Here is a 27,944-nt window from a genome sequence, read left to right as displayed (position 1 = left end):
CGGAGAGCTTCCTCCCAGCAATTATCAATTCTTTAACTACATACCTTATATAAAGGCTAATTCTTAATTTTCAGATAAGTTAGGGTGGCTATTTATTCGTGCCCGTTGTCTTCGTACCAGTTCCAAACACGAGAAATTAGGTCCTTCCACTAAAATATACAATGCTTTACAAATTGTAAAACGCGCGTCTCGGGACAAAACGGGCTGGAGAACTGCTATTTCTAATTCGAGCGGCGACCAGCATGCACTTCTTCACATACGCAAATCGTCCTTCTCTCTCTCTTTTTTTTAATCTCTCTTCTTCCCTCCGAGCCGGTTCAGCCAATGGACGGCCGAGAAACGGCTCTCCGCTCCTCCTCCTCAGTTGCAAATTTGACGGATGCAAATCTATAAAAGGGGCGGAGTCTTCGCGGGTCCTAGAACTTTCCCGGGAAGGAGCTTGCGAGTGGAAGCTGGAAGCGTCATCTCGAGCGGTGAGAACGGAAGGTGCAGGTGAGTTGCGGGTTGGTGGCAAGAAACCACAGGGAGAAGACGGGTTCGCACGGCGCGGGAAAGCGAGTTTTGAATTAGCGTCCTGGGGAGGCGAAAAAAGCGGGCCGAAGTTGCAAAAAAATCTTGCTTGCAGTAAAATTTTGTTAAGAAATTGGACGGGGTCCGGGAAGGCTACGTTTTGTTGGCTTGTTGAGGGGTTCGGGAATAGGGGTGCCAGAGTGAAGCAAAGAAAAGGGGGGGGGTGGAAGGGAAAATGTACGCTTAGGCGGTCCCCAAGAATGTTTCCCGTGGACTGGTTTCAAGCAAGCCGGCTTTTTCTTTTTCTTCCACTACTACTATTCTACTACTGCTGCTGCTGCTAGAATGTTTCCCGTGGACTGAGTGGTTTCAAGCAAGCCGGCTTTTTTTTTCCCATTACTACTATTCTACTACCTCTGTTGCTACTATTACTATTACTTTTTCTACTTCTACTAATCTTTTCTTTTCTCCTACTCCTCTTCCTCCTCCACTACTACTACTACCTGCTACGGCTACCGCTACTTAATTTCTTTTTCCTCCTCCTTTCCCCTTCATCTTCCTTCTCCGCTACTACAAGTCAACGTCGTCGCTTCTCTTTAAAATTTTAAAAATAAATTTTGCAAAATTTAATCCGGATGGGGAACGGAGCCGACGCTCCTGCCGAGCGCAAATACGAACGTAGGCTTAACCTGATTGATGGGAATGTCTACTTGTTGTTCTCATTGAGGTCTGGGAATATCTGAGCGTGTGCAGAGTGTCCAGCGCGGGTAGCCTTCGACCGAAAACCACCATTGAGGCCAAATTTTTTTTTCTGTTGCGGAGTGAGGCATGGGTTAAGAGATTTAATATTATTTTTTTCCCCACTTTATGGCAGTTAAGTGAACCGTGCAATTAAGTTAACCACAGGGTTATTAAGTGAATCTTGGTTCCCGTTGACCTTGCTTGTCGGAAGGTCCGCGAAAGGGAGTATTGACCCTGAGGCGCTGCAATTATGTAATTACGAACCCGTGGTCAAACATCTGGATTTTGAGGCCATGATTGCAAGGACACTGCAATGCTTGCAGGTGTGAAAAACAGTCTTCAGGGCCATTTTAACTCCAAACCATAATTAAACGAACTGTTGCAAGTTGAGGCTTACCTGTATCTCCCATGCAACAGGCCAGCCATGGCTAAATATTGCTAAAGGTCACTTAGAAGCCATAATAAAAGGGTACAGTACTAATAGAAGTGGCTGGCAAACTGTTTTGGGGTTAGTGGTAACTTTCAGGAATGGGTTTGCCTATGGAGATTCTCAATCATCTAGGTCTGTGATGGTGAACCTTATATGGCATGCGTACCATCTCTTCTGCGGGCACAGGAGCTGTCGCCCTAGCTCAGCTTCACTGCACATGTATGTGTGCCTCTCGCTGGCCAGTTGGCCTGTTTTTTTTCCTCCCAGGAGGCTGCAAGAGATCTACCAGGCCCAAAACATGGCAAAACCCTCTTGGGGTTTTTTTTTTCCTCTTTAAAACCATTTTACTTCTTATCCAGGAAGTTTCTACAGTTCTGACTGGTGGCAAATGGAGATGATTACTGCTCCCTAGAGTCAGGAACAACTAGCACCTATGTGCGAGGGGAACATTACCTTTATTCCAATGGGGAAGGGCGGTTATAGCAATGATAGTGATGCAAAAATAAGTTTATGGTATTTACAAAACCAGTGTCTTTATTATGGGGAAAAAAATAGCAAAAGGGTGCATTATAATACACAAATCACATAGGCTTGTCAGTCTTCAAGCCACCATAATAAAGACACTGGTTTTGCAAATACCATACAACTTATTTTTGCATCCATTGCTATAGCTGCCCCCCCCCCCATTGGAATAAAGGTAAAAGTTCCCTCGCACATATGAGGCTTATAAGATGTTGCATTTGCTGCAAAAACCTGAAATGTTTCAAAGCCCGCTCTCTCACGATCCAGAACGCAAGCCCCGTAATTACAAAACAATTTGTAAGTGCCTAAAACGTATAATTAAATGATACTCACCTGATTCAAATCTGCAAACCATTTGCCCGACAGCTTAAAAAAAAATGCTTCTTACAACCGGCAGAGAAAGACACAATAAAGATAACAGTCTTGTGGTTCTTTAAAGATAGCATGGTTTTTAAGACATTCACTTTGTGTTGTGTTGCTCCCACAGGGATGAAAAGGAAGCGAACAACTCCAAAAGCCCAGCCTAAGGATGCAGAAATACATCCTTACCTGCGCTGGGAACGCGAGATCAGTTCCAATCAATGGCAGATGTTCCCACCTGAGCAAAATGAGGTCCTGAGCCAAGCAGTTCGGTAAGTTGGCTTCCAGGAGGAGGAGAAAAACACCACATAGAAAACACACACAGAATCATATAAAACACACACATAGAATAAGAGAGTTGGAAGGGACCTTGGAGGCCTTCTAGTCCAACCCCCTGCTTAGGCAGGAAACCCCTACACTACTTCAGACAAATGTTTATCCAGCATCTTAAAAACTCCCCGTGTTGGAACATTCACAACTTCTGGAGGCAAGTTGTTCCACTGATTAATTGTTCTAACTTTCAGGAAATTTCTCCAACAACAACGCAATGGCCTGGAATTGGTTGGAGAGGTTGAAATGCCAACTCTTGTGTTTCCCTGCAGGGCACGAAAAAAGGAAGAAAATTTAGGAGATACCAAGTGGACCTCTGTAGATGGTCCAGAAGAACAAGCAGAGCGGCCAAGAGAACCGTGTCCGTATGGCTATCTGGGATCAGAAAGCCTGTAAGTCGCTATTTCTAATTATATAGGTAGTCCTCAACTTAAAAGCAGTTCATTTGAAGTTACAGCAGCCCAGGGGGGAAAAAAACCCCCACTTGTGACCATTTTTCACACGACCATTGTACCATGCTTCCCTGAAAATAAGACCTAGAATGATTCCCCCCCCCCCCCCAAGGGACATAGTGGCTCAGTGGCTAAGGTGCTGAGCTTGTCGATAAGAAAGTTTGGTGGTTCGAATCCCTAGCGCCGCGTAACGAAGCGAGCTCCCGTTACTTGTCCCAGCTTCTACCAACCTAACAGTGCGAAACAATGTGGAAATGCAAGTAGAAAAATGGGGACCACTTTTGTGGGAAGGTAACAGTGTTCCGGGCACCTTCGGTATTTAACTGGCCACATGACCACGGAAACGTCTTCAGACAGCGCTGGCTCTTTGGCTTTGAAACGGAGATGAGCACTGCCCCCTAGAGTCAAGAACAACTAGCACAAATGTGCGAGGGGAACCTTTTATCTTTATGATTTTTTTTCAGGATGCTTGTAATATAAGCCCTATCCCAATTGTGGACTACCTGTATTATTATTATTTTTGCATTTGTATTCTGCTCTTTAGGTCAACATTGCTAGTGTCCACCATAACTGGTCCTGCTCTTTAATTCTCATACAGGTTGTCCTTGATTTATAATTCATTTAGGGATTTCTCAGAGTTGATCACCTAGAAAAAAGGGATGCGTCCAGTCTTACTTGCAACCGTGGCCTTCTCACAGTTACATAATCAGAATTCAAATACTTGGTGAAGGGCACTTGCTGATAAACTTTTATTTGGATAAGAGAAAAAGTGATTCCTCATTTCTCTTCAACGCCTCCTGAGAGTTGTTTAGCCTTGACTTCCTATGTTAATTCAATTTTTTTTTTCTCCTTTTCCTCCTCTTTGGCTACGTGGGAGTAGATGTTGTCTGGCAGTGGGAAGGTGATGAGGAAAACGACTGGATTCCATACCCCGCTGCTACCTGCTTGGATTTACAGGCAGCCAAAAACGGTGACCGGGACCCCACCGTGGATTTGACATTCGGTCAGGTGTGCTACAAGCTGGACACGACCCGCATGCTGCAGAGAAACGAGCAGACTAAGTTTGAACGTCCGATAGAATGCAAGGAAGCAGGTATCTGAGTCCAAGTGGTCCTCAGCCTATGACTACAATGGTGCCCAAAATTTATGTTGCTGAGCAAGACATTTGTTAAGTGAGGTTTCTCTCCTCCACCCCCCTCTCCCCCCCACAATTTTACGATCTTCCTTGCCACACTCGTTAAGTGAATCGATGCCATTGTTCAGCCAGCAACATGCTTGTTAGGTGAATCCAGATTCTCCTGGCTTCATTTTCAAAGGAGTATAGACTTTATCTATCTTGGAAAGCTGCCATGTAAATATTTCCAAATGAGGTGATGTGCAAGGAAAGACTGGGCACAGAGTCTTTCCTTGCGCACCACCTGTGAGTCTGAGATTCACCGACAAGATTTTCACACTCCTGAAACGAATCTTTAACGACCAAACAAGCGAATTGTTTCCTGCAAAAGCCCAGTCCCCCTTTTGCTCCTCTTTTATTTCCTCTGCGAGGGGCCAGTCACTTTCCACCTGTGACTTTACTCCCAAGTCGACCTTGATTTCTGAGTCATTCTTCTGGCAGCTCTGCGCATGCGCACACTGGGAACACGCTCCGGTTGTTCCTCTGCCTCATTGCTGTCTAGCTCTGTAGGCACCTGATCACTTCCAGACGATCTTGGCCCCCTCTCTGCCTTCAATGCAGAGCCTTCCCCGGTCTCCAGGATTGGCCCATGTTCCTCCCAACCTCCTCACTGTCAAACTCTGCTGCCAGCTCTGGTGGGCACAACAACAACAACTGACATCCCATGTCCCATCCTGCCTCTCCCTTTCTTTTCCTCACTCAGTTGCAACAAAGCCAGATGATGGATCCCAGCTGGATAGCGGGGACTTGGATGCCGGTACATCGGTACGTCCTGCTAAGAAGGCCCAGACTGAACCAGAGGCCAGTACATCTCAGGGGAAAGGAGATGAGAAGGGTAAGTGGTTTCCCATGGGCTTTGCTTGTCAGAAAATCCCATAAGAAATTTATTCCTATGCTGGGAATTGAACTATGGAATTCCGTCTGGGCTCTGTCACTCCTTACAAGTGGAAATCAGAGCACATAGATTTGGCCCCGGAGCCCCTTCACCTCTGTCCTTACATAGGAATGGAAACAACTGTTCGGATCTAGGCTTCCCCAAAAATTATGAAGCAGATTCCTGGTCCCGAGGAAACCTCTTTTATTAAACGAATGGGAATTCAAAAGGAATATTTATGACCACAGACCTTATCTAGCTTGGAAAGCTGCCATGTAGATATTTTCCAAATGAGGTGGTGTGCAAGGAAATGCTGGGCACAGAACCTCTTGAGATTCACAGACAGATTTTTCACACTCCTAAAACAAATCTAGCGACCGAACAAACAAATTGTTTCCTGCAAAAGCCCCCTCCCCTTTCATTCCTCTTTTATTTCCTATGCGAGGGGCCAATCACTTTCCACCTGTGACTTTACTCCCAAGTCGACTGTGATTTCCGAGCTGTTCTTCTCACTGCTCTGCACATGCGCACACTGGGAACAGGCTCCAGCTGTTCCTCTGCCTCACTGTTATCTAGCTTCGTAGATCACTGCCAGATGGCCTCGGCCCTGTCTCTGCCTCCGATGCAGAGCCCTCCAAGTCTTCCCCAACCTCCAGGACTGGGCCCATGCCCCTCTCCAGCCTCCTCACTGTCTGACTCTGTTGCCAGCTCTGGTGGCCGCTGGCGGGCCACAATAACAACAACTAACATCCCATGTCCCATCTTTCCTTTCCCTTCTTTTTCCTCACTCAAATGCAACAGCGGCAGAGGAAGGGTCCCAGCTGGCTAGCGGTGACTTGGATGCCAGTACATCGGTTCCTGCCGAGAAGCCCCCGACTGAACCAGAGGCCAGTACATCCCAGGCTAAAGGAGAGAAGATGGGTAAGTGCCGAGAAAATAATTTTGGGGTCAGTGCATGACGGTGTGGTGGAAAGAACAGCCTGATCCTTCGGAAATAGATGTGTGGTGGGGAGATTTGTAATAGGAACTGCAGTTAGGAATCTCATAAAATCTGTGTTGCTGAGCGAGACACTTGTTAAGTGAAGTTTCCCCCCATTTTTACAACCTTTCTTGCCGCAGTTGATACGTGAATCAGTGCAGTCGTTTAGCTAGTAACAAGCTTGTTATAAGGAATCTGGTTTCCCATGGGCTTTGCTTGTCAGAAAGTCCCATAAGAAATTTATTCTTATGCTGGGAATTGAACTATGGAATTCTGTCTGGGCTCTGTCCCTCCTTGTAAGTGGAAATCAGAGCACATAGATTTGGCCCCGGAGCCCCTTCACCTCTGTCCTTACATAGGAATGGAAATAACACTTTGGACCTAGGCTTCCCCAGAAATTACGAAGCAGATTCCTGTGCCCGAGGAAACTGCTTTTATTAAACGAATGGGAATTCATCGCATTCACATTCAGCAAGGCCTGGCAAACAGTCTTTCAAAAGGAATATTTATGACCACAGACCTTATCTAGCTTGGGAAGCTGCCATGTAAATATTTTCTAAATGAGGTGGAAAGGTTGGGCACAGAATCTCTGAGATTCACAGACAGATTTTCACACTCCTGAAACGAACCAAACAAATTGTTTCCTGCAAAAGCCTCCTCCCCTTTCGCTCCTCTTTTATTTCCTATGGGAGGGGCCAATCACCTCCCACCTGTGACTTTACTCCCAAGCCTACCCTGATTTCTGAGTCGTTCTTTTCTTCTGGCAGCTCTGCGCATGCGCACACTGGGAACAAGCTCCCAGGTTGTTCCTCTGCCTCACTGCTGCCTAGGCACGTGATCACTGCCAGACGGCCTCAGCCCCGTCTCTGCCTCCGATGGAGAGCCCTCATCCGAGCCTTCCCCAGGGATGGGCCTATGCTTCTCCCCAACCTCCTCACTGTCCGATTCTGTTGCCAGCTCTGATGGTCGCTGGCGGGCCACAACAACTGAGATCCCATGTCCCATCCTGCCTTTCCCTTTCTTTTCCTCCCTCAGAAGCTTCAGCGGCAGAGGAAGGGTCCCAGCTGGTTAGCGGTGACTTGGATGCCAGTACATCTGTTCCTGCTGAGAAGCCCCAGGCTGAACCAGAGGCCAGTACATCTCAGATGGAAGGAGAGAAGATGGGTAAGTGCCAAGAAAATAATTTTGGGGTCATTGCATGATGGTGTGGTGGAAAGAACAGCCCCAAAATGCATGAGGCAGAGTCCTAGTTCCGACAAAACCCCTTTTATTAAACGAATGGGAATTCCTCACATTCACATTCAGCAAAGGCCTGTCAAACAGTCTTTCAAAGGAATATTTATGACTACAGACCTTATCTATCTTGGAAAGCTGCCATGTAGATATTTTTCAAATGAGGTGGTGTGCAAGGAAAGACTGGGCACAGAGCCTCTGAAGTTCACAGACAGATTTTTCACACTCCTGAAACAAATCTTAACGACCGAACAAACAAATTGTTTCCTGCCTTCCCCAAGCTCCAGGACTGGGCCCATGCTCATCTCCAGCCTCCTCACTGTCTGACTCTGCTGCCAGCTTTGCTGCTGGCGGTCCACAACAACAACAACTGACAATCCCATGTCCCATCCTACCTTTCCCTTTCTTTTCCTCACTCAAATGCAACAGCGGCAGAGGAAGGGTCCCAGCTGGCTAGCGGTGACTTGGATGCCAGTGCATCGGTTCCTGCTGAGGAGCCCCAGGCTGAACCAGAGGCCAGTACATCTCAGGGGAAAGGAAATGGTAAGTGCCGAGAAAATAATTTTGGAGTCAGTGCATGATGGTGTGGTGGAAAGAACAGTCTGATCCTTTGGAAATAGATGCGTGGTGGGGAGGTTGGTAATAGGAAATAGCAATAGCAGTTAGACTTATATACCGCTTCATAGTGCTTTCAGCCCTCTCTAAGCAGTTTACAGAGTCAGCATATTGCCCCCAACAATCCGGGTCCTCATTTTACCCACCTCGGAAGGATGGAAGGTTGAGTCAACCTTGAGCCGGTGAGATTTGAACAGCCGAACTGCAAGTAGGAATCTCATAAGTTCACAGTTAAAGGTTCTCCCTCTCCAATCATGTTGGACTTGAGGGAGTGGTGCACATCTCTGTTTCTTAGCCGAGGGATCCAGTGTTGTCCAAAGAGGCTTTCGTGGTCATGTGGCCAGTGTGACTATACGCCAAAGGGCGCAGAATGCTGTTACCTTCCCACCAAAGTGGTACCTATTAGTCTATTCGCATTTGCATGCTTTCGAACTGCTAGGTTGGCAGAAGCTGCAGCCAGTAATGGGAACTCTTCCCTTCGCGTAGTGCTCGGGTCTCAAATACGTGCCTGTCAGCTTTCCAGCTGACAAGCTTGGGGTCTTTAATCTCCGATCCATCATTCCTCCCCCATAGGAATGGAAACAACTGTTCTGACCTAGGCTTCCCCAAAAAGCACGAGGCAGAGTCCTAGTTCCGACAAAACCCCTTTTATTAAACGAATGGAAATTCCTCACATTTAGCAAGGCCTGGCAAACAGTCTTTCAAAGGAATATTTATGGGTACAGACCTTATCTAGCTTGGAAAGCTGCCATGTAAATATTTCTTAAATGAGGTGCTGTGCAAGGAAAGATTGGGCACGGAGTCTGTGAAGTTCACGGATAGATTTTCACACTCCTGAAATGAATCTAACGACCGAACGAGAACATTGTTTCCTGCAAAAGCCCCCTCCCCTTTAACTCCTCTTTTATTTCCTGTGCGACGGGCCAATCACTTTCCACCTGTGACTTTACTCCCAAGTCGACCGTGATTTCCGAGCTGTTCTTCTGGCAGCTCTGCACATGCGTACACTGGGAACAGGCTCCAGCTGTTCCTCTGCCTCACTGTTATCTAGCTTCGTAGACCACTGCCAACAACAACAACTGACATCCCATGTCCCATCCTGCCATTCCCTTCTTTTTCCTCACTCAAATGCAACAGCGGCAGAGGAAGAGTCCCAGCTGGATAGCGGTGACTTGGATGCCAGTACATCGGTTCTTGCTCAGACGCCCCAGGCTGAACCAGAGGCCAGTACATCTCTGGGGAAAGAAGATTTGATGGGTAAGTGCCGAGAAAATAATTTGGGGGGGGGGTGTCTCTCATAAGAAGTTAAAAGTTAAAGGTTCCCCCTGTCTAGTCATGTCGAACTCAAGGGAGAGGTGCTCATCTTTGTTTCTTAGCTAGGGGAGCCATTGTTGTCCAAAGACTCTTCCAAAGTCATGCGGCCAGCATGACTGTATTCTGAAGCTCATAGAATGCTGTTAACCTTCTCACCAAAGTGGTACCTATTCATCTACTCACATTTGCATGCTTCCGAACTGCTAGGTTGGCAGGAGCTGCAGCCAGTAATGGGAACTCTCCCCGTCACATGGTGCTCAGGTCTCAAACCTAGGCTGTCAGCTTTCCAGCAGACAAGCTCAGGGTCTTTAATCTCTGATCCATCATTCCTCCCCTGTAAGAAGTTAGAGTTGCTGAAATAACCCCTTTTAATTAAGTGTATTTTGTTTTAAGCCCAGAGACACTAGGATTCTAAGGAGCAAGGACCTGTTGCTTTTAAATGCTGAGATTGTAGGGCATCAGCCTAAACTGCTTGTAGCCAAATTCCACCTCTGTTCGATGCAAAGTGAGTATTTTATTATTATTATTTTCCACCTACAGAGGCAGTGAAGTCTCTTAAAATGAAGGGAATAGCCCCAGTGGATCCAGAATGTGAAGCCAAAGTGGGAAAGGTATGTCATCGATATCATTAATATTCTGAGAATAGAGTATTTGCTAAATTGGTGTCCAGAGTTTGGTCAGCAAACAAGTTGGCAGATGTTGTGAGGAAATTTGCCAAGAAGGCTGTAGCAGAGAATTGGTATCTTTAATGGGATTGCCTTTGGAATTGACAAGCTGCCTAAAGGATAGCCAGGTAAGAGGCAGCTGACAGGTGGGATAGTGGGTGGGGCAAGAGACTCCGGAGGAATGCTTTTATATTATAGAGCAGTGTTTCTCAACCATGGCAACTTGAAGATGTCCAGACTTCAACTTCCAGAATTCCCCAGCCAGCGAATGCTGGCTGGGGAATTCTGGGAGTTGAAGTCCGGACATCTTCAAGTTGCCAAGGTTGAGAAACACTGTTGTAGAGTGTAAAAGTAACGGTGGGAGAATTGTACTCTCAGGCTTGCAATATTCGGTTAATGTGGTAGAATAGAATTAGTTTGTTGGTTGCATTTCCCATCTGGTCTGCCTGGGAGGAGAACCTCTGAGGTTAGCAGTGCCTGACTTGTAGAGAGAGTAACCCTTTTGTAGAAGCTAATGGGAGACGGAAGGAAGGAGTGGCATCTTAGCATAGGTCAGTGGATTGACCAGAGAAACCAAGCACATGGTCTTGTGACCCAAATGGCCAAGGCAAGGCAGACCTCTAGAGCAGGAGTGTCAAACTCAATTTTATTGAAGGGAGCATCAGGGTTGTGTTTGACCTCAGAGGAGGGGCTGGGGAGAGGGTGGGCATGGCCAGTTCGATGCCACTCGTGCCGGGGATGCCAAGTGCTCTGCCAGCAAAAATTGGCTCCTGAGCTTCGAAGCTGCAACCACTTCCTGCAACCCTCTGCCAGCGAAAATGGAGCTTGCAAGGACCGCGTACAGCTCCGTTTTCGGCTGTGACGGCCTCCTGCAACCCTCTGCCGGCGAAAATTTATCTCAGGAGGGCCCATTTACAGCCCTCTGTTCTCGCTGGCAGAGGCACCGCAGGACGGTCCTTCGCTGTTTCCAGGTCAGTCCAATGGACCAGATCTAAGCATCCGGCTGACGGGTTTTGAATTTGACACCCCTACTCTAGAGCGTCCTTTATTGCTCTCAATAAATGTTTCGAACAAACGGCCCGCCAACTCTCGGTAAGGCTCCACCCCATGCTACCCCAAAGGCAGCCACCGTCAGTCCGCTAAACAGCAGCCCCTATGTTACAAAGACAGCCCACAAGGTAGGAGCATCCTGACAGGTCCAGGGTGTCAAAACTTCAGTCCGGTTAAGTGAGTCCAGAAGGCAAACTCTAGTCCACAAGGTAAAGTTCAGGCACAAGGCAAATGGAAGTGCTCAGAGCAGAATAGCAAAGTGAAAGGCAGTTTTGAAAGCAGAGTGAAGCAAAGGGCAAACCACATTCCACAGGGCGAGGCAAAAGTCCATGGCAGAAGACAAGTCCTCACAGCTAGACAAAACAAGAGGCGAAAAGCAGCCTTCAAGGCAAAGGCAAACAGCAATACGCACAAAGCCAAAGCCAAACAATTGTCCCTGGAGGAGACTAACTAAAACCACAAAGCTTCTCTTTACGTCACTCCATATCTGGTGTTCCTTAGGAGGGATGGGACGAGTAGCCTTGCAACCCTTCTCCGGGCTTGCCTCCTCCGAACTAGGGGCCGATTGGGGCCATGACACATGGTTTTCTGTTGTTGGTTTCCTTTTTAATGTCTTTATGCAATTGATTGATTGATGGTATCCCTCCTTTGCTGCCATGATAAAGAGCTACATGGGCACGATTGTCACTGCAGGAAACTTCTCCCACCGTTATTACGGTCCGATAACTTCATTCATTCGCTCGCTAGCAGAGGGAGAATCACCCAATTTCTGCAGAAAGTTGGTGTGTGTGTGTGTGTGACACCTTGGTTGCCCGTGAGGTTCCTTAAGTCAATGCTGGACATTAGCATAAAACAGAACCATTAGCCATGCTTTCTGGGAATGTTTGGGAGTTGAAAACCCCAACATTCGGCAAAGCATTTGGTTGGGGGAATAGATTTTTTTATTTATTTTATTTTATTTTATTTTATCAATTTCATATATACATTCACAATTATATGATCTCATAACTGTTATTAATAAAATGTATTTATAACAATTTTTCCCTACTGTTAACAATATACTTGAAGATTGCTTTTTTAACATCCCATAGATCCATCTTATCTTACAACGGTCCTACTTCTTCTTCCCTCCCTTCCTCTTTCCTTCCCTCCTTTCTTCTCTCCTACTCCCCTTCCTTCCCTCCCTCCTTCCCCTTCCCTCCTTCCCCTTCCCTCCTTCCTTCCTTCCCTCCTTTCTTCCTTCCCTCCTTTCTTTTCTCCTTCCTTTCCCCCTTCCTTTCCTCCTTCCTTCCCTCATTCTCTCCTTCTCTTCTTCCTTCCCTCCTTCCTTCTCTCCTTCTCTCCTTCCTTCCCTCCTTGCTTATCTCCTTCTCTCCTTCCTTTCCCCCTTCCTTTCCTCCTTCTCTCCTTCCTTTCCCCCTTCCTTTCCTCCTTCCTTCCACCCTTCCTTTCCTCCTTCCTTCCCCCCTTCCTTTCCTCCTTCCTTCCCCCCTTCCTTTCCTCCTTCCTTCCCCCCTTCCTTTCCTCCTTCCTTCCCCCCTTCCTTTCCTCCTTCCTTCCCCCCTTCCTTCTCTCCTTCCTTCCCTCCTTCCTTCCCGCCTTCCTTCCCCCTTCCTTCTCTCCTTCCTTCCCTCCTTCCTTCCCCCCTTCCTTCTCTCCTTCCTTCCCTCCTTCTCTCCTTCTCTTCTTCCTTCCCTCCTTCCTTCCCTCTTTCTTCTCTCCTACTCTCCTTCCCTCCCTCCTTCCCCTTCCCTCCTTCCCTCCTTCCCTCCTTCCTTCCTTCCCTCCTTCCTTCCTTCCTTCCTTCCCTCCTTTCTTTCCTCCTTCTCTCCTTCCTTTCCCCCTTCCTTTCCTCCTTCCTTCCCCCCTTCCTTCTCTCCTTCCTTCCCTCCTTCCTTCTCTCCTTCTCTCCTTCTCTTCTTCCTTCCCTCCTTCCTTCCCTCCTTTCTTCTCTCCTACTCCCCTCCCTCCTTCCCTCCTTCCTTCCCCCCTTCCTTTCCTCCTTCCTTCCCCCCTTCCTTCTCTCCTTCCTTCCCTCCTTCCTTCTCTCCTACATTCCCTCCTTCCTTCCCTCCTTCCCTCCTTCTCTCCTTCTTTCCCTCCTTCCTTTCCTCCTTTCTTCTCTCCTTCCTTCCCTCCTTGCTTCCCTCCTTCCTTCTCTCCTACATTCCCTCCTTCTCTCCTTCCCTCCTTCTCTCCTTCCTTCCCTCCTTCTCTCCTTCCTTCCCTCCTTCCTTCCCTCCTTCCCTCCTTCCTTCCCTCCTTCCTTCTCTCCTTCCTTCCCTCCTTGCTTCCCTCCCTCCTTCCTACCCCCCTTTCTTCTCTTTCTTCTCTAGATTTTTGTCTTGCAAAAGCACAGCAGATTGCAGGGTCAGCGCGTCCTGCATAGTTATTACAAATTCCCCTTAGTTTATCCCCTGCTATCTTCTTGCCCGCCTTCTCGCTTCTGTGTATTGCTTCTAAGGTGGCGCCAGGCGCAGCCTTGTCCAGTAGATAAGAGAGAGCCTAACGCAAAGCTGCCCAAGGTGAAATCAAAATAGATAAGACGCGAAGAAGCCCTACGAGGAATTCTCTGTAGATAACAAAGGCATATTTAGGACAGGGTCAAGGAATGGGTAACAAACTTTTGTTCTGACTGGGTAGATGAATGTATAAGATGCTTGCCACACTCTTCTCCGGTGTAGCTTTTTCCTTGCATGCTTGCTGCCTGTATGCTGTGGACCTGTCCACCCAGCTGTTTAGCCAAAATAAAACTTTTTTCCAAGCTGCTTCTTGAGTCTCTTTTTTGGAACTTTTTGGTGACTTGATGGAGCCCTGCAAGGAAGTCCTAGGGCTGTAGACCAGATTAGCAAATTGGAAGAAGATAACTGTATTTTTTCAGCCAAGGAAACTGCATAGGTTGTCCAGCTTAAAAGAGGCTTTCTTTATCATTTATTTTTTTAAAAAAATTCCTGGGCATTGAATAACTTCCCTTTTCCTTCCCTTTTCCAAAGGCTCACGTTTACTGTGACGCAGAGGATACTTATGATGTTATGTTGAACCAAGTGAGTGCACCCTATCATCTGTTTTGGATTTTTTTTTTCACCCAATCAAGAGATTCTGCCAGGTTAAAAAAAAAAAAAAGATTGGACTTCAGTTGGGGAGAACTAGGTTCATGCCTCAATCTTAGTTGCCGAGCCCACAAAAGGTTAGACAAGGCCTATCTTTAAATCTCTTGTTCTTAGTAAGATAATCTGGAAGACAAAATTGTGGGGACAGAACTAGAAACTCCCAAGGAATATAGGTCAGTGATTCTCAACCTTTCTCACAGGGTGGGCCTTCTCCGGTTGCCGTCAACTAGACAATGTCATTTGGCTGCTCCTTGGGGGAGAGCCTTCTCTGTAGCTGCTCCGGCCCTATGGAACGATCTACCCCCAGAGATCCAGACTCTCCCCACTCTCGCAGCCTTCAAAAGGTCTATTAAGACCTGGCTTTTCCGGCAGGCCTGGGGCTGTTGACCTCTTGAATGAGGTCCAGCCCCACTACGGTTGAGTGTGTGTTGTGTTTTAACCTGCTTTGTCTTTTACTTTTTAAACTTTTTAGTACTTTTTCAATTGTCTTTTATGTAAGCTGCCCGGAGTGCTTCGGGATTGGGCAGCCTATAAGTTTATTAAACTTAAACTTAAACTTTTCTTTACCACAGAACCTTTTTAAATACCTTTTGTGGCTACAGACCCCCAAGGCTTAAGATACTCAAGATTTAAATCATAACATTTTTTCCCAAGCCTTTTCGAACCCCCTGTGATAGCATTGTGCCCCCCCCCATGGACCACAGGTTGAGAACCACTGATGTAGTAGGGGAAGCTTATTGATAAATTTGGGCTCCCCGCTTCCTCAGCTGGCTTCCTATCACACTACAGAACAAAATTCCCCTGGAGAGATTGGAGTAATACCGTATTTTTCAGAGTATAAGACGCTCTGGAATAGAAGCACCTTAGTTTTGGGGGATGAAAATAAGAAACAAAAAAAAAATTCTGCCTCTGCCTAACCAGCATCCACCCAGCGTCCTTAGCAAACAGCCTGGTCAGCTTCAACACATTAGTTCGCTGGTTGTGAGCCCTCGTTGAGGCTGATAGCAGCTTCAAAAACACAGCTGATTGTCACAAGGAGCTCCAGTGAGTCAAGCAGGTGAAGCGCAGAAGTGGCCAGACAAAGCAGCAGCTGTTCCGGGTTGTCATTCTGGAGTCTGCGCCTTGCGTTTCCAGCCTCCAAACTGTTTTGTCCTCGTCGCCAGTGAAGTAGACCGAGGAATTACGGGGCAGGAGGCGCCTGAGGTAAGGTAAACAGCTTTATTGGAAGCAGAGGAATCAACACAACTAGTAAGTAGCGATTCAGCACCTCGCCCTGCTTGACAGCTATTTATACGGAGCTGTCAAGCAGGACGACCAATAGGCGCGTGACCGGCAGCTCACGCTCAGCCAGCCGTGCCTTAACCAATCAGGTGCGGCTTGGCTGTTGCCGGCTGTCAGTCGTAAGCACTTCACAAACTACTACTACTTCACAAACGCTCCATTTGAGACCGGGGAACAGCAAAGCGCATTGCCGCCGATCGCCACCAAAAAACACCCCGCGCAGAAGCCGAAAGGAGGGCGTGCGGAGGCTTGGAATGCGATGCTCAGGGGCTGGAAACGTGATGCACGGAGGCGGCGATCGGCAGCGAAGTGCTCTGGTGATCCCCGCAGCCTTGAACCAGTCTCACAGTGTTCAGAAACTGAAAGCATAAGCCACAGAGGGCAAAAACGGAAGCCACGGAGGGGGAAATGGTCTGTGGCAATCCCTGCAGCCTGGAACAGGTCTAAAACACGACACATGGAGGCGGAAGAGCGAAGGGCGCTTCATTTGGTGTATAAGACGCACCCAAATTGTCGCCCTCTTTTAGGGGAGAAAAAAGTGTGTCTTATACTCTGAAAAATAGGGTATTTGCATGAAAGCCCGACCTTTCATAAAGGTTTGTTCAGAAGACAGCTCGGAAAGCAGTACATGGAATGGAAATGGAACAAGATGTTGTTTTCTCATTTCTGACCAGCTTCTTTTTTTTCCATTTTGACTTCCTGCAGACAAATCTCCAGTTTAATAATAACAAGTATTATGTCATACAATTGTTGGAAGAAGATAATCCTCAAAGTTACAGTGTTTGGATGCGCTGGGGACGCGGTGAGTTGGTGCAAGGCATGAGTCCTGTAGGAAGGAAGTGGGAGTCTTAATTTTTAATACAAACTTAAAAACAAATCATGCTTGTATTTCACCTAGCAATCATGGATCCAGGATTGTGTTTCTCAACCATGGCAACTTCCAAGATTAGTAAACTTCAACTTCCAGAATTCATACTGGCTGCAAAATTCTGGGCGTTGAAATCCACACATCTTAAAGTTGTCAGCACCGAGAAATACTATCAGGGATTTCACTGCCTAAAAACGCTGTAGGTGGTTAGAATGCAGTATTGCAGGCTGACTCTGCCCACTGCCATGAGTTCGATCCTGACCAGTTCAAGGTAGAATCAGCCTTCCCATCCTTCCGAGGTTGCCAAAATGAGGATCAAGCTTGTTGGGGGTAATATGCTGACTCTGTAAACCGCTAGGAAACAGTGTATAAGTTTTAAGTGCTAAGTGTTATGTTATCATAAATATGTTTGGGTTTTTTTTTAGATGATTGAAATGTTAGTGAACAATGATACATCAAGTTTTTGGGTTCTTCTGCAGTTCTTGCTTTTTTTCCTGAGTTATAGAATGTGGCTTCACCTCTTCTGTACTCCTCAGTGGTCCTTTTGATGATTCCATCCATCCATCCATCCATCCATCCATTCATTCATTCATGCGGTAGTGGCACAGTGGTTAGAATGCAGTATTGCAGACTAACTCTGCCCACTGCCAGAGTTTGATCCTGACAGGCTCAAGGCTTACTTAGACTTCCATCCTTCCGAGGTCGGTAAAATGAGGAGCCAGATGGCTGGGGGACAATATGCTGACCCACTTTATAGGGTCACTGTAAATCACTGATGCGGTATATAAGTGTAAATACTATTGCTATACTTTATATAAAAATTATTTCAGATGATATTTTCTGATTAGGTCTTATTTTCAGGGAAATACAGTACTTAATGCATCCATTTGACTGACAACTGGCCCCTTGTTTTTTGGGGGGGGAATTATATTACGAGCCTCCTGGAAAATCATGCTAGGACTTATTTTCCAGTTACCGTATATACTCGAGTATAGGCCGACCCGAATATAAGCCGAGGCACCTAATTTTACCACAAAAAACTGGAAAAGTTATTGACTCGAGTATAAGCCTAGGGTGGGAAATGCAGCAGCTACCGGTAAATTTCAAAAATAAAAATAGATAATAATGTTTTTGAATATTTATTTCAAAGAAAAACAGTAAACTAGCGGTGTATTCAATGAAATACTTCACTCACCTCATGATGCTGACGTCCCGCTGTGATGATGATGTCCCGTGCAGCCGCGGGAGCGATGTCCCGCCTCCTATGACACACGGCACAGTGATTCCTATCATTGGATCACTGTACCAGAGGAGGTGGGACATCGCTATGTGGCTGCTTGCCATAACAAGGAGGAGGTGGGACATCGTTGCAGAGCGGCAGGAGGGGGAGGAAGGGGAATCGTAAGACAGCCCTGCATTACATTAGAACGTGAGGAGGGGGGATGGTGCGGTGCGTGCTGCGCGGCAAACTGACACAGAGGGAGGGGAAACTCACAGGGGCACTGGGCCATTCACGAGTGTCACCCAGCGGCATGGCCCCGCCCCTTTTTCTCCTCCATTTCGGGCAAATTTTTCACTGACTCGAGTATAAGCCGAGGCGGCTTTTTTCAGCCCAAAAAGTGGGCTGAAAAACTAGGCTTATACTCGAGTATATACAGTAGGTCTTATTTTCAGGGAAACAGTATTAATTCATCATTATCATCATTATCATCATTATCATCATCATTATCATCATCATTATCATCATCATCATCATCATCATTATTATTATTATTATTATTGTTGTTGTTGTTGTTGTACAATTGTATCACAGCGGCCAGTTGTTTCGCCGGATTTGGCATTGGTTACTAGTCGGGCCCCACCCAGGGGCCTAGGACGTCGTAACGTATTTTCGTAATATGCGTGCAGATCCAAGCAGTGCGGCTTTTTGCATTTGACTGATGGTGATTTTGTCAATTTTTAACTGTTTTAAATGTAATTCCAGTGCTTTTGGAATAGCAATTATTATTATTATTATTATTATTATTATTATTATTATTATTATTATTATTTAACTTTCTAGTGGGTAAGCCTGGACAACACACCCTTATTCCTTGCTTTGGAGATTTGGCAAAAGCCAAGGAGATCTTCACAAAGAAGTGAGTCCCTCTCTGAAAGTTTCTGCAACATTCTTATCCCACTCAACACCTTCCCTTCTCCCGAACCTGACTTTTTTTATTTTTATTTTTTTGCTTCTTAGATTCTTAGACAAAACCAAAAATGAATGGAGCAACCGTGCCAACTTCCAGAAGGTCTCTGGCAAATATGATCTTCTCCATCTGGACTACGAAGTCAAAGATGATGTAAGACTTTTTGGCAGGAAAGAGCAGAGGGAGGCAGCTTTAGAAAGCAAATATATTTGGCTCACAAGACCTCATTTTGCATTCCTTCCAGAGCAATCCAGAAGCTGCCCCGGAGGCGACGGTCTCCAAACCCAAGCCAGTTTCCCAGCTGGACCTAAGAGTTCAGGCTTTGATAGAGCTGATATGTAACATTCAGACGATGGAGGAAATGGTGACCGAGATGAAGTACGACACACGAAAAGCTCCATTAGGTACGCAGCTTTTCCCTCTTACCCTTAGTTTTAATATATTTAATGAGGTCAACTTGTCCAAACAGCGTCACCTTTTTTAGTAGAGAAAGTGCACTAGGCTAAGTTATCTTTTAGAAAAAAATGAGAAAGGTTCATGGCTTAGGAAATCTTAATTGAAAATAAACAAGAGGCCTTGATTTAGCAATCTATTCGGACCTAGCCTTGGCAAGTAGTGATAAGATGTTTATTCGCGAGTAAAACAACCCCCTTTTTTTATAACAGGGCAGCAACAGTCTTTTATTCAGGTGGATAAACAAACAAAAAATGGAACGTAATTAGTCCCAACAAACCTGGGTTTAGCCAAGAAATCCAAATTTCTTGCTGTAGACCAGAAACAAATGGTTGTGTGTGACAACAGGCCACTCCCAAATTCCTACTATTTATTTCTCAGCCACGGGAGGGGTTGGCTAGCGTCTGTGTCTGCTTTTCCTTGAGATCCAGCTTATTGTTTTCCTTTGCTCTCCTCTCCTCCCTATGCAAATGTGCACCTGGGATGGGCCTCATCTGTTCCTCCCCCTCACTTAGACCAGACCAGTGCATCTGGGATGGGCCTCATCTGTTCCTCCCCCTCACTTAGACCAGACCAGTGGTGGGTTTCAAAAATTCTTTGAACCTACTCTGTGGGTGTGGCCTCCTTTGTGGGAGTGGCTTGCCACCCATGTGACTGGATGGGAGTGGCTTGCCGCCCATGTGACCAGATATGAAGATGCCGACGATACTTGTCAGAACCACCTTAAATTACCTCACACACAGCACTGGCATGCATAAGAATAGGATGTAAACTTGTTTTTTAAAAGGCATCTTTGGTTTGCGTTAAAACAACTTCAACACACGCAATGTTCTGATTGCACCACAAACGCAGTAGTCATCCTTACCTTTCACAGAAGCACTGAGTTTTATAAATATGAACATGATAGTGTAGAATAATCATATCCAAGGACCAGTGGTAGGTTTCAAAAATTTTTGGAAGCTCTTCTGTAGGTGTGGCCTGCTTTCCAGGTCTACTGGTGGAACCCCTTCTAACCGGTTCGGTAAATTTGACGAATAGGTGAACTGGTAGGAACCCACCTCTGGCTCAGACCCAAAACACAGCTGCCACTCCACCTGGGAGAGGACGGAAGGCCCTGGAACTGGCAGACATTTCACTCCCTTTACTCAGGAGTGGGGAGCTCCTTACAGTATTCTTCCTTGAATCCAACTGATTTCTTTTCTTTTAAACCTCTTCTCTAGGAAAGCTGACAGCCGAACAGATCAGGGCAGGTTATCAGTCACTTCAAAAAGTGGAAGATTGTCTGAAGCACAACCTGGCTGCTTCCTCCCTGCTAGAAGCGTGCAATGAATTCTACACCCGGATCCCCCATGATTTTGGGTTAGTAGCACCCGTTCACCACCTTGTAGTTTGTAAGTTGTCCTGGAGAAGAAGAAAAACCAGTCTCCTTTTGGCACTATTCTCATACTTTTCTATGCAGATGATCCTCAACTTACGTTCTTGTTGTGATCTGCTGGCAGCTAGCAATGGAGTCAGACAGTGAGGAGGTTGGGGAGGAACACGGGCCAGTCCTGAAGCTGAGGAAAGCTCAGATGAGGGCTCTGCATCAGAGGCAGAGACGGGAGTTAGAGAGCAGTGAGGCAGAAGGGACAGCTGGAGTAGTCTGCATATGCCTAAAGCTGCCAGAAGAGAAGAACATCTAAGAAAGCAGGGTCGACTTAGGAGTAAAGCCACACCTTGGAGGTGATTGGCCCATCCCAAGGGAAGCAAAAGAGGAATAAATGGGGAAGTGGGCTTTTGCAGAAACAGTTCATTCAATTGTTTCAAGAATGGAATGTTCTGTTTGTGACTATAAGAGACCCTCTGCCAAGTTTTGCCTTCGCCTGCGTCTGGAAACTAGTTATCTGACAGCGCTCCCAACGAGATAAGGTTCATGTTGATAAATGTTCCTCGGAAAGACTGTTTGCTAAGCCTTGCTGACTGTGAATGAAACGAATTCACAGTCATGTAGATAGAAGGGGTTTTGCCGGGACCAAGACTCTGCTTCATGCTTTTTAAGGAAACCTGGGTGTAGAACAGTTGTGACCTAGGCTTCACAAAATCACAAAGCAGACTCCTTGTCCCAACAAAAACCCCTTTTATTAAGCTAATGTGAATTACTCTCATGCACATCCAGCAAAGCCCTGGCAAACAGCCTGAAAGCATTTCTCCCCACCCTTCCTTATATGTTCCAGAGAAATTAGGTAGGGTCATTTCTGCAATGCGTTTTCCATCCTTTTGCCTTTGATGACCGAGATATCCCTTATCTGACACTTGCCCTAGCTCCAGCTCTTCCTTCTGTCTCCCAAGGTTATTCCCACAGTCCTTTACATTTTTCCACTAGATTTTGAGCCAAGGTGGCGCAGTGGTTAAATGCAGCACTGCAGGCTACTGCTAGATCAGCAGGTCAGCGGTTCAAATCTCACCGGCTCAGGGTTGACTCAGCCTTCCATCCTTCCGAGGTGGGTAAAATGAGGACCCAGATTGTTGGGGGCAATATGCTGACTCTGTAAACCGCTTAGAGAGGCCTGAAGGCCTATGAAGCGGTATATAAGTCTACTGCTATTGCTATTGCTATGATGATCCAGTCAGAGGCTGGAAACCAAACCATGTGCCTCCCTCATTGAAGAAGAGGGTTTTTTTTGTAACTAGTGCTCGTGAGAAGGTCCTCTTTGTGGTTGCTACCTCCCCAATCTCTGAAGGTCTGAAGAGAACCTTCAGCAAAGGGCAATTCATCATCTTATTGCAAAAAATTTTAAGTGTTTGCTCTCATTCTCTTTCTCCTTTTCAGGCTGAGAACACCACCAGTAATAAAGACCTTGAAGGAACTCCATGAAAAAGTACAGCTGCTAGAGGTAAAGGGAGTCATATTTAATTGCTGAAGGAAAGAAAGTTGGTGTGGGGACATTCTGGCTATTAAGATCAAGGGGAAATGTAGTTCTTCAGCTTCTGTGCTGAACTGGAAAATGAAAAACATGTCAGTTCTTCAAGAGAGAGATGCCACAGGATATCAATAGTGCTGTTTTATTGTAGTACGGGATAATAAGAATCCTTAAAATCTTTTCATGTTTCTGTACCTTTTCCTCCTTCATCCATCCATCCATCTATCAAATTGTGTTTGTGTGTGTGTGTTCCAGCATAACTCTGGAACGCCTTCAACAATTTCAACCAAACTTGATGTACAGATTACTTACCATCTGGAGAAAAATATTGTGGGGGTAGACACTCCTATAAAACTTCAGGGTGTGTGTTCTGTTCAGATACAGGTTGTTGCGCCTTAAAATGGCTTCTACTGTACTGCCATAAAATGGCTTGTACTGTGCAGCGCAGTGGAGTTGCCATGGTAATGGGTTCACAGTACTCCACAAGGGGCCTCCCTCTGGTAAAGGGGAAAATCCAACATTAGAAATTACGTTTGGTCCGGATGTTTTTCCCCTATAAATAAATACCCAGATAATGCCGAATTAACAGCACTAGTGATAATTAAAAACAAGGCGGACTTGAATTTCTTTATCATTTTTTTTTCCAGTTTTAAATTAAAATTGCTTTTCTCTTTAATGGTTCTTTCATACCATTCGGTCATCCCTAAATTCTTTTACACCAGACAGATGGGACAATAAACAGTCCTCAAATTATGACAGTAATTGAGCCAATTACAGCTGTAACTTTCAACTAAGCTTTTTCCAATGTGACAAATTCCATGTATTTTGGGCACCACACACTTCATGGTATTGGACCTGGGTACTTGAGAGACCGCCTGCTGCCAATTACCTCCAATAGACCGATTAGATCCCACAGATTAGGCCTCCTCCGAATTCCATCCGCCGGCCAATGCCGACTGGCGACTACCCGGAGAAGAGCCTTCTCTGTGGCTGCTCTGACTCTCTGGAACGAGCTCCCCGTGGAGATTCGAACCCTCACCACCCTCCAGGCCTTCCACAAAGCCCTTAAAACCTGGCTGTTCCGACAGGCCTGGGACTAAAGAGCTTTTGCCCCCCCCCCCCCCCCGAATGGTATGGTTGTTGTATGCTTTTAAATTGTGTATTGTTCTGTTCGTCTTTTTTAGCCCTTATCTGTACCCCCTTCCCTGACTTGGATTGTGAGCCGCCCTGAGTCCCCTTCGGGGAAAAGGGCGGCATATAAATGCAATAAATTCAATTCAATTCACACCTGGAAGGCAGCCATGTAGATATCTAGCTCCTCTTGAGGTTAACGCTGCCCTATAATATCCTGAAAGCATAATAGGTTCTCTCTGCTGACTTTCTCAAGGCTCTGAATGAAGTCCGTATTGGTATCAAACATGTGCAGTTAGAACAGCTGGATCTGGAACACCCTTTGGACCGGAGCTACAGGAGTCTCGACTGTGAACTCCTGCCCTTGGAGAAGACCAGTGATATTTTCAAGGTGTGTAGCCGGGAATATGGTGATGTTATCCATTCAGTTGAATCTGACTCTTGGCAATTCTATGGGCCGGGTTGTCAGGGTTCAAAGTAACAGCCCCAACGAAAGGAAGACTCCAAGAGGCCAAGGTGGCGCAGTGGTTAAATGCAGCACTGCAGGCTACTACAGCTGTCTGCAGTTTGGCTGTTCAAATCTCACCGGCTCAGGGTTGACTCAGCCTTCCATCCTTCGAGGTGGGTAAAATGAGGACCCGGATTGTTGTTGGGGGCAATATGCTGACTCTGTAAACCGCTTAGAGAGGGCTGAAAGCCCTATGAAGCGGTATATAAGTCTAACTGCTATTGCTATTGCTATCCAAGGCTTGAATTTTTTCCCCAAAGTTCCATTTTATTAGAGGTGTCCTATTGGCAGGTCTGGGAAAATCTGAAAGTTTCCAAGTTTTCCCCACCCAAAAGAAACTTCAAGTCCCTGCCCAACCTCCCCACATGTCCATCACAGGATCCAATCAGGCACCATCCAAAACTGGAGATGCCTCCCGGGTCACCTCATCGCAGCTGGCGAGCAAAGTGGCAAGGACTCTCTGAGAAAGAGTGCTATTTTGGCTATATATCGCCCACAATCTATGCAATCCGCCCTCCTGTTTTCCCACAGTAGAAAATGTGGCAGGCCTGAAGGCCTAAGATGGCTTCCAGGTCTGACAGGCCGCCCTCCCCTCAGCAGAAAAGTGTGTCCTGTAATGAGAATAACACGGGGTTAAAACCATACACCTAACCACCTCTCTACATCTTACTGATCTTGTACTACCACTTTTGAGTTTTTCTATGCTCTGGATGGTGTCAGCTTTTGAGGATGTCCAGCCACACCATGTTCTTTGATGGCCTGGATTCCTTTTAGTCCTCTTCCAAAAATAATTGCTTTCTCCAGTGAATTCCTCCTTCTAACACCCTCCAAGATGAGTGGGGAGTTTCACGATTTGGTCTTATAGTGACGTGTCTGGTGTTATGCGCTCCAGTACTTGCTTGTTAGTTCACCTTTTCTGTCCAACGTATATATGCAGGAGCCTCCTCCTGCACCACAGCTCAAAGGCATATAAGAAGACTGTAGAACAAGGGTGTCAAATCTAAGTCTTTCATGTCCTCCTTCAGGTGCTGGAACGCTACTTGCTCTCCACCCATGCTCCCACACATAAGACTTACAAAATGACCCTGATCGAGGCCTTTGAAGTGAACAAGAAGTGCTTAGAAGCCGGCTTCCGTTTTGACCTGCCCAACAGGTAAGAAGAGGGCTGATGGGGCAAAATGAAACCTATCCTTGGGCTATATTTTGAATTGCATCTTTCGTCCTCCTTTTCCCCTCTTTAGGATGCTGCTGTGGCACGGATCTCGCCTGGGTAACTGGGCGGGGATTTTGAGCCAGGGGTTGCGTGTGGCTCCACCAGAAGCGCCTGTCACAGGCTACATGGTGAGTCTCTAGGCCAGCAATGGCTAACCTTTTTGTCGTCATGTGCCAAAAGTGCGTGCCCGCACCAATAATGCAATGCGCGCGTTACACCCCACATACTCCTCCTTTCCCCCTCCCCACGAATGCGTGCATGAGGCCCCCACCCTGTTTTTGGCCTAGCAGGCCTCCGTGCAGCCTCTTGGGATAAAAAATGGGCCATGGGAGGGGGGGCGCTGCACTCTCCCTCTCTGCACACACTCTTGCCCCTCACTCATGCATGCGTGACACACACACCCCGCATATGCACGGGTGTCTCCTGCATATGCCCTGCATACGCATACATGGCGGTGACCTGAAAATCAGTTGGCTGGCGGGAGGCGTGCGGTGGAGCCGAGTTGGGGCGACGGCTCAGGTGCCTGCACAGAGAGCTCCGCCCCTTCTGACGCGCATGCCATAGGTTCGCCTTCACGCCTCTAGGCTGAACCCAGAATTCATTCAACTCAGGGAGCAGTCAGGTTCCTAGTCTTTACCTCTTCTTATTTCTCTTCCCCCAGTTTGGAAAAGGCATTTACTTTGCGGACATGTCTTCTAAGAGTGCCAATTACTGTTTCGCCACTCGTGACAAAGACGTTGGCTTCCTTTTGCTGTCAGAGGTGAGGTGACATCTTGGTGGGAAGCTAAAACACGAAGAACGTTTAACAGAGGGACAGACTCAAGATCACGTGAAGTGTTAAAACCACTTTAATGATGCCTTAGCAAGATCATAGCTAGAGTACGGCATCCTGCATTCTGGTCATCGTGATATAAAAAAAAGAGGTGGAGACTCTGGAAAGTGTGCAGAGAAGAGCAACAAGAGTGATTAGGGAGATTCGGGCTAAAACATATGAAGAACGGTTGCAGGAACTGTGCATGTCTAGTTTAAGAAGGATTAGGGCAGGGGTCGGCAATCAAACACTCAAGGAGCCACAAAGGTCCTAACCGGAAGCCCCCCGTTCAGTTCTGGAGCCGACTGGAAATCTGGTTTCCCCACCATAGAGTCTCCTCCTTTTTCCTCTATGTGTCCTAACCGAAAGCCCTATCAATTGTGAAGCTGACCGGAAAACCTGCCTCTGGGTTTGGTTTAAGATAATAATTGCAGATTTTCATCTAACCATCTCGATGTAGCCTGACTCTGGCTTCCTGTTTTTTTTTGTTTTGCTAGCACTTCGGCTGTACTTCCCCTCCCCTATTTGTCTATGAAACAGCATCTATGGGATATATGTGAGTCAGCACTTAAAGTCCTGTATTTGTTTACAGGTGGCTCTGGGAGAATGCAATGAACTGGTGGATGCCAATCCAGAAGCCGAAAAACTACTGCTCGGCAAACACAGTACCAAAGGCCTTGGCAAGCTTGTTCCATCTGATTGTATTTCTCTGTGAGTTTGGGGATGATGGGAAGAAAGCAGCCAGGGATGAAAAATTGCTACTTAAGTCAGTTTCCCCTAACCTGGGTATCACACTCCCATATCTTTTAGTCTATTTATGACTGCTGTCTATTTATACTATCAAAAAAAGAGTTGGACCAGTGTTTGTCAACCTTGCCCCTTTAAGAGATGTGGACTTCCAACTCCCAGGATTTCCCATACTAGCTCAGGAATTCTGGGAGTTGAAGTCCACAAGTCATAAAGGAGCCGACTCAGATTTAGAGGGATGGAAACAATGCTGAGATTTGGTTTTTAAAAGAGAATGAAGTTAAATGCACGAGCTTCTTCCATGCTCTCTTCCTGAGCAAATACGAATTGGGTACTACAAAGAAAAAAGATAACATAGGTGGAATATTTATATTTGTTTCCTGCCTTTGTTATTATAAATAACTTGAGGCAACATGCATATCTAATATTCCTGCCTCCTATTTTTTCCCCACAACAACCCTGTGAGGTTGGTTGAGTTGAGAGAAAGTGACTGACTCAAGGTCACCCAGCCGGCTTTCATGCCTAAGTCAGTACTAGAACTCACCATCTCCTGGTTTTGAACTAGGTGCCTGAACTATTAGATTCAAACTTCTCACATTTTATCTCGATTTCTGTAGCTTTGAGAGAGCTCGCAGCTTTTTTGTGAATTTTTAGGTAATTGTGGTCGAGCAAAACATCCCTTTATTTAAAGAAGAAAGGCTGTATTGCAAAAATGTATAAAAAAATACTTGATGTCCAAGTGGAAACTACATGGTGTCTTAATGCTAGCCACTGGAGCTCTTGCCTCAAATCAGGGATTGTGAGTTCGATCCCAGGTAGAGGCAGATGTAGGGTCTCCTGCTTGGGCAGTGGGTTGGACTAGATGACCTGCAAGGTCCCTTCCAAATCTGCTAATCTCTTAAAACTTTGTGAAATGATGGGTGGAACAGTGGCAATATCTGAGGGAGTCGACATAACGGTTTCATCTCTTCCTGCCCAGGCATGGCGCAACCGTTCCCATGGGCCCAGCTAAAGAAACCGGGGTAGTAAACCCTAACGGCTATACCCTGAATTACAACGAATTTGTTATCTATGACCCGCACCAGGTGCGTATGAAGTACCTTCTCAAGGTGCGCTTCAATTTCAAGCCGCTTCGGTGAACGTGGGGAAAAAGAGAAAGACCGGTGCAAGAACAACATCCTGAAGCACAGATGGTTATTTTTTTGATGGCTGTTTTCTACCGAGAGGCTGAAGAGATCAGCTCCTGAAACCGACTCTGGTTTCATCCTTTTGCAGTATTTTAATTTAATTTTTTTTGTTACAAAGCTGGCTCCTAAATGACAAAAATGAAGGAAAGCCGTGAAGGAAAGCTAATCCTCATGGTTTATAGCTGTGATTTTTTTTAATTATTATTACTATTATTTTTGTATGATCTGAAGATCTGGTAGAAATACAGCAATTGTTTAACATTTTTGTAAAATAAAAGAATAAACGTCACTTTGTTC

At 46.3% G+C, this 27,944-nt stretch overlaps 1 protein-coding gene across 4 annotated transcripts; it reads left to right on the top strand.

Annotated features, from left to right (window-relative positions):
* Positions 1-263: 263 nt before the first annotated feature.
* On the top strand, positions 264-27,944 carry PARP2 (poly(ADP-ribose) polymerase 2). Of its 4 annotated transcripts, none has more exons than XM_032236968.1 (23): positions 269-492; positions 2,691-2,835; positions 3,166-3,285; positions 4,226-4,438; positions 5,223-5,354; positions 6,195-6,314; positions 7,408-7,536; positions 8,035-8,148; positions 9,358-9,477; positions 10,075-10,145; positions 14,243-14,293; positions 16,346-16,442; positions 18,571-18,646; positions 18,748-18,850; positions 18,942-19,101; positions 20,371-20,509; positions 21,960-22,023; positions 23,414-23,572; positions 24,715-24,842; positions 24,931-25,030; positions 25,564-25,662; positions 26,306-26,424; positions 27,440-27,941. In XM_032236968.1, exons 3-23 carry the CDS (start codon positions 3,216-3,218, stop codon positions 27,597-27,599), a joined length of 2,424 nt encoding a protein of 807 aa, XP_032092859.1. In that variant the 5' UTR covers positions 269-492; positions 2,691-2,835; positions 3,166-3,215; the 3' UTR covers positions 27,600-27,941. The 4 variants fall into 4 exon arrangements, with proteins under 4 accessions (XP_032092861.1, XP_032092859.1, XP_032092860.1 ...); XM_032236969.1 differs by having other exon boundaries at positions 275-492; positions 23,438-23,572; XM_032236970.1 differs by lacking the exon at positions 7,408-7,536 and having other exon boundaries at positions 264-492; positions 27,440-27,944.

Source organism: Thamnophis elegans, chromosome Z (assembly GCF_009769535.1).
Source record: "Thamnophis elegans isolate rThaEle1 chromosome Z, rThaEle1.pri, whole genome shotgun sequence".
In the NCBI taxonomy this organism is placed as follows: domain Eukaryota; kingdom Metazoa; phylum Chordata; class Lepidosauria; order Squamata; family Colubridae; genus Thamnophis; species Thamnophis elegans.
The sequence above is the reverse complement of the archived record's forward strand: the minus strand, read 5'-3'. Positions and strand labels throughout refer to the sequence as shown.

Bases quoted from the DNA above. Each gene is read 5' to 3' on its own strand.
- PARP2 (XM_032236968.1), top strand. From the start codon at position 3,216: ATGGTCCAGAAGAACAAGCAGAGCGGCCAAGAGAACCGTGTCCGTATG. The intron at 5,355-6,194 runs GTAAGTGGTTTC...CAAATGCAACAG, and splicing joins GGGGAAAGGAGATGAGAAGG to CGGCAGAGGAAGGGTCCCAG. The intron at 18,647-18,747 runs GTGAGTCCCTCT...TTTGCTTCTTAG, and splicing joins AAGGAGATCTTCACAAAGAA to ATTCTTAGACAAAACCAAAA.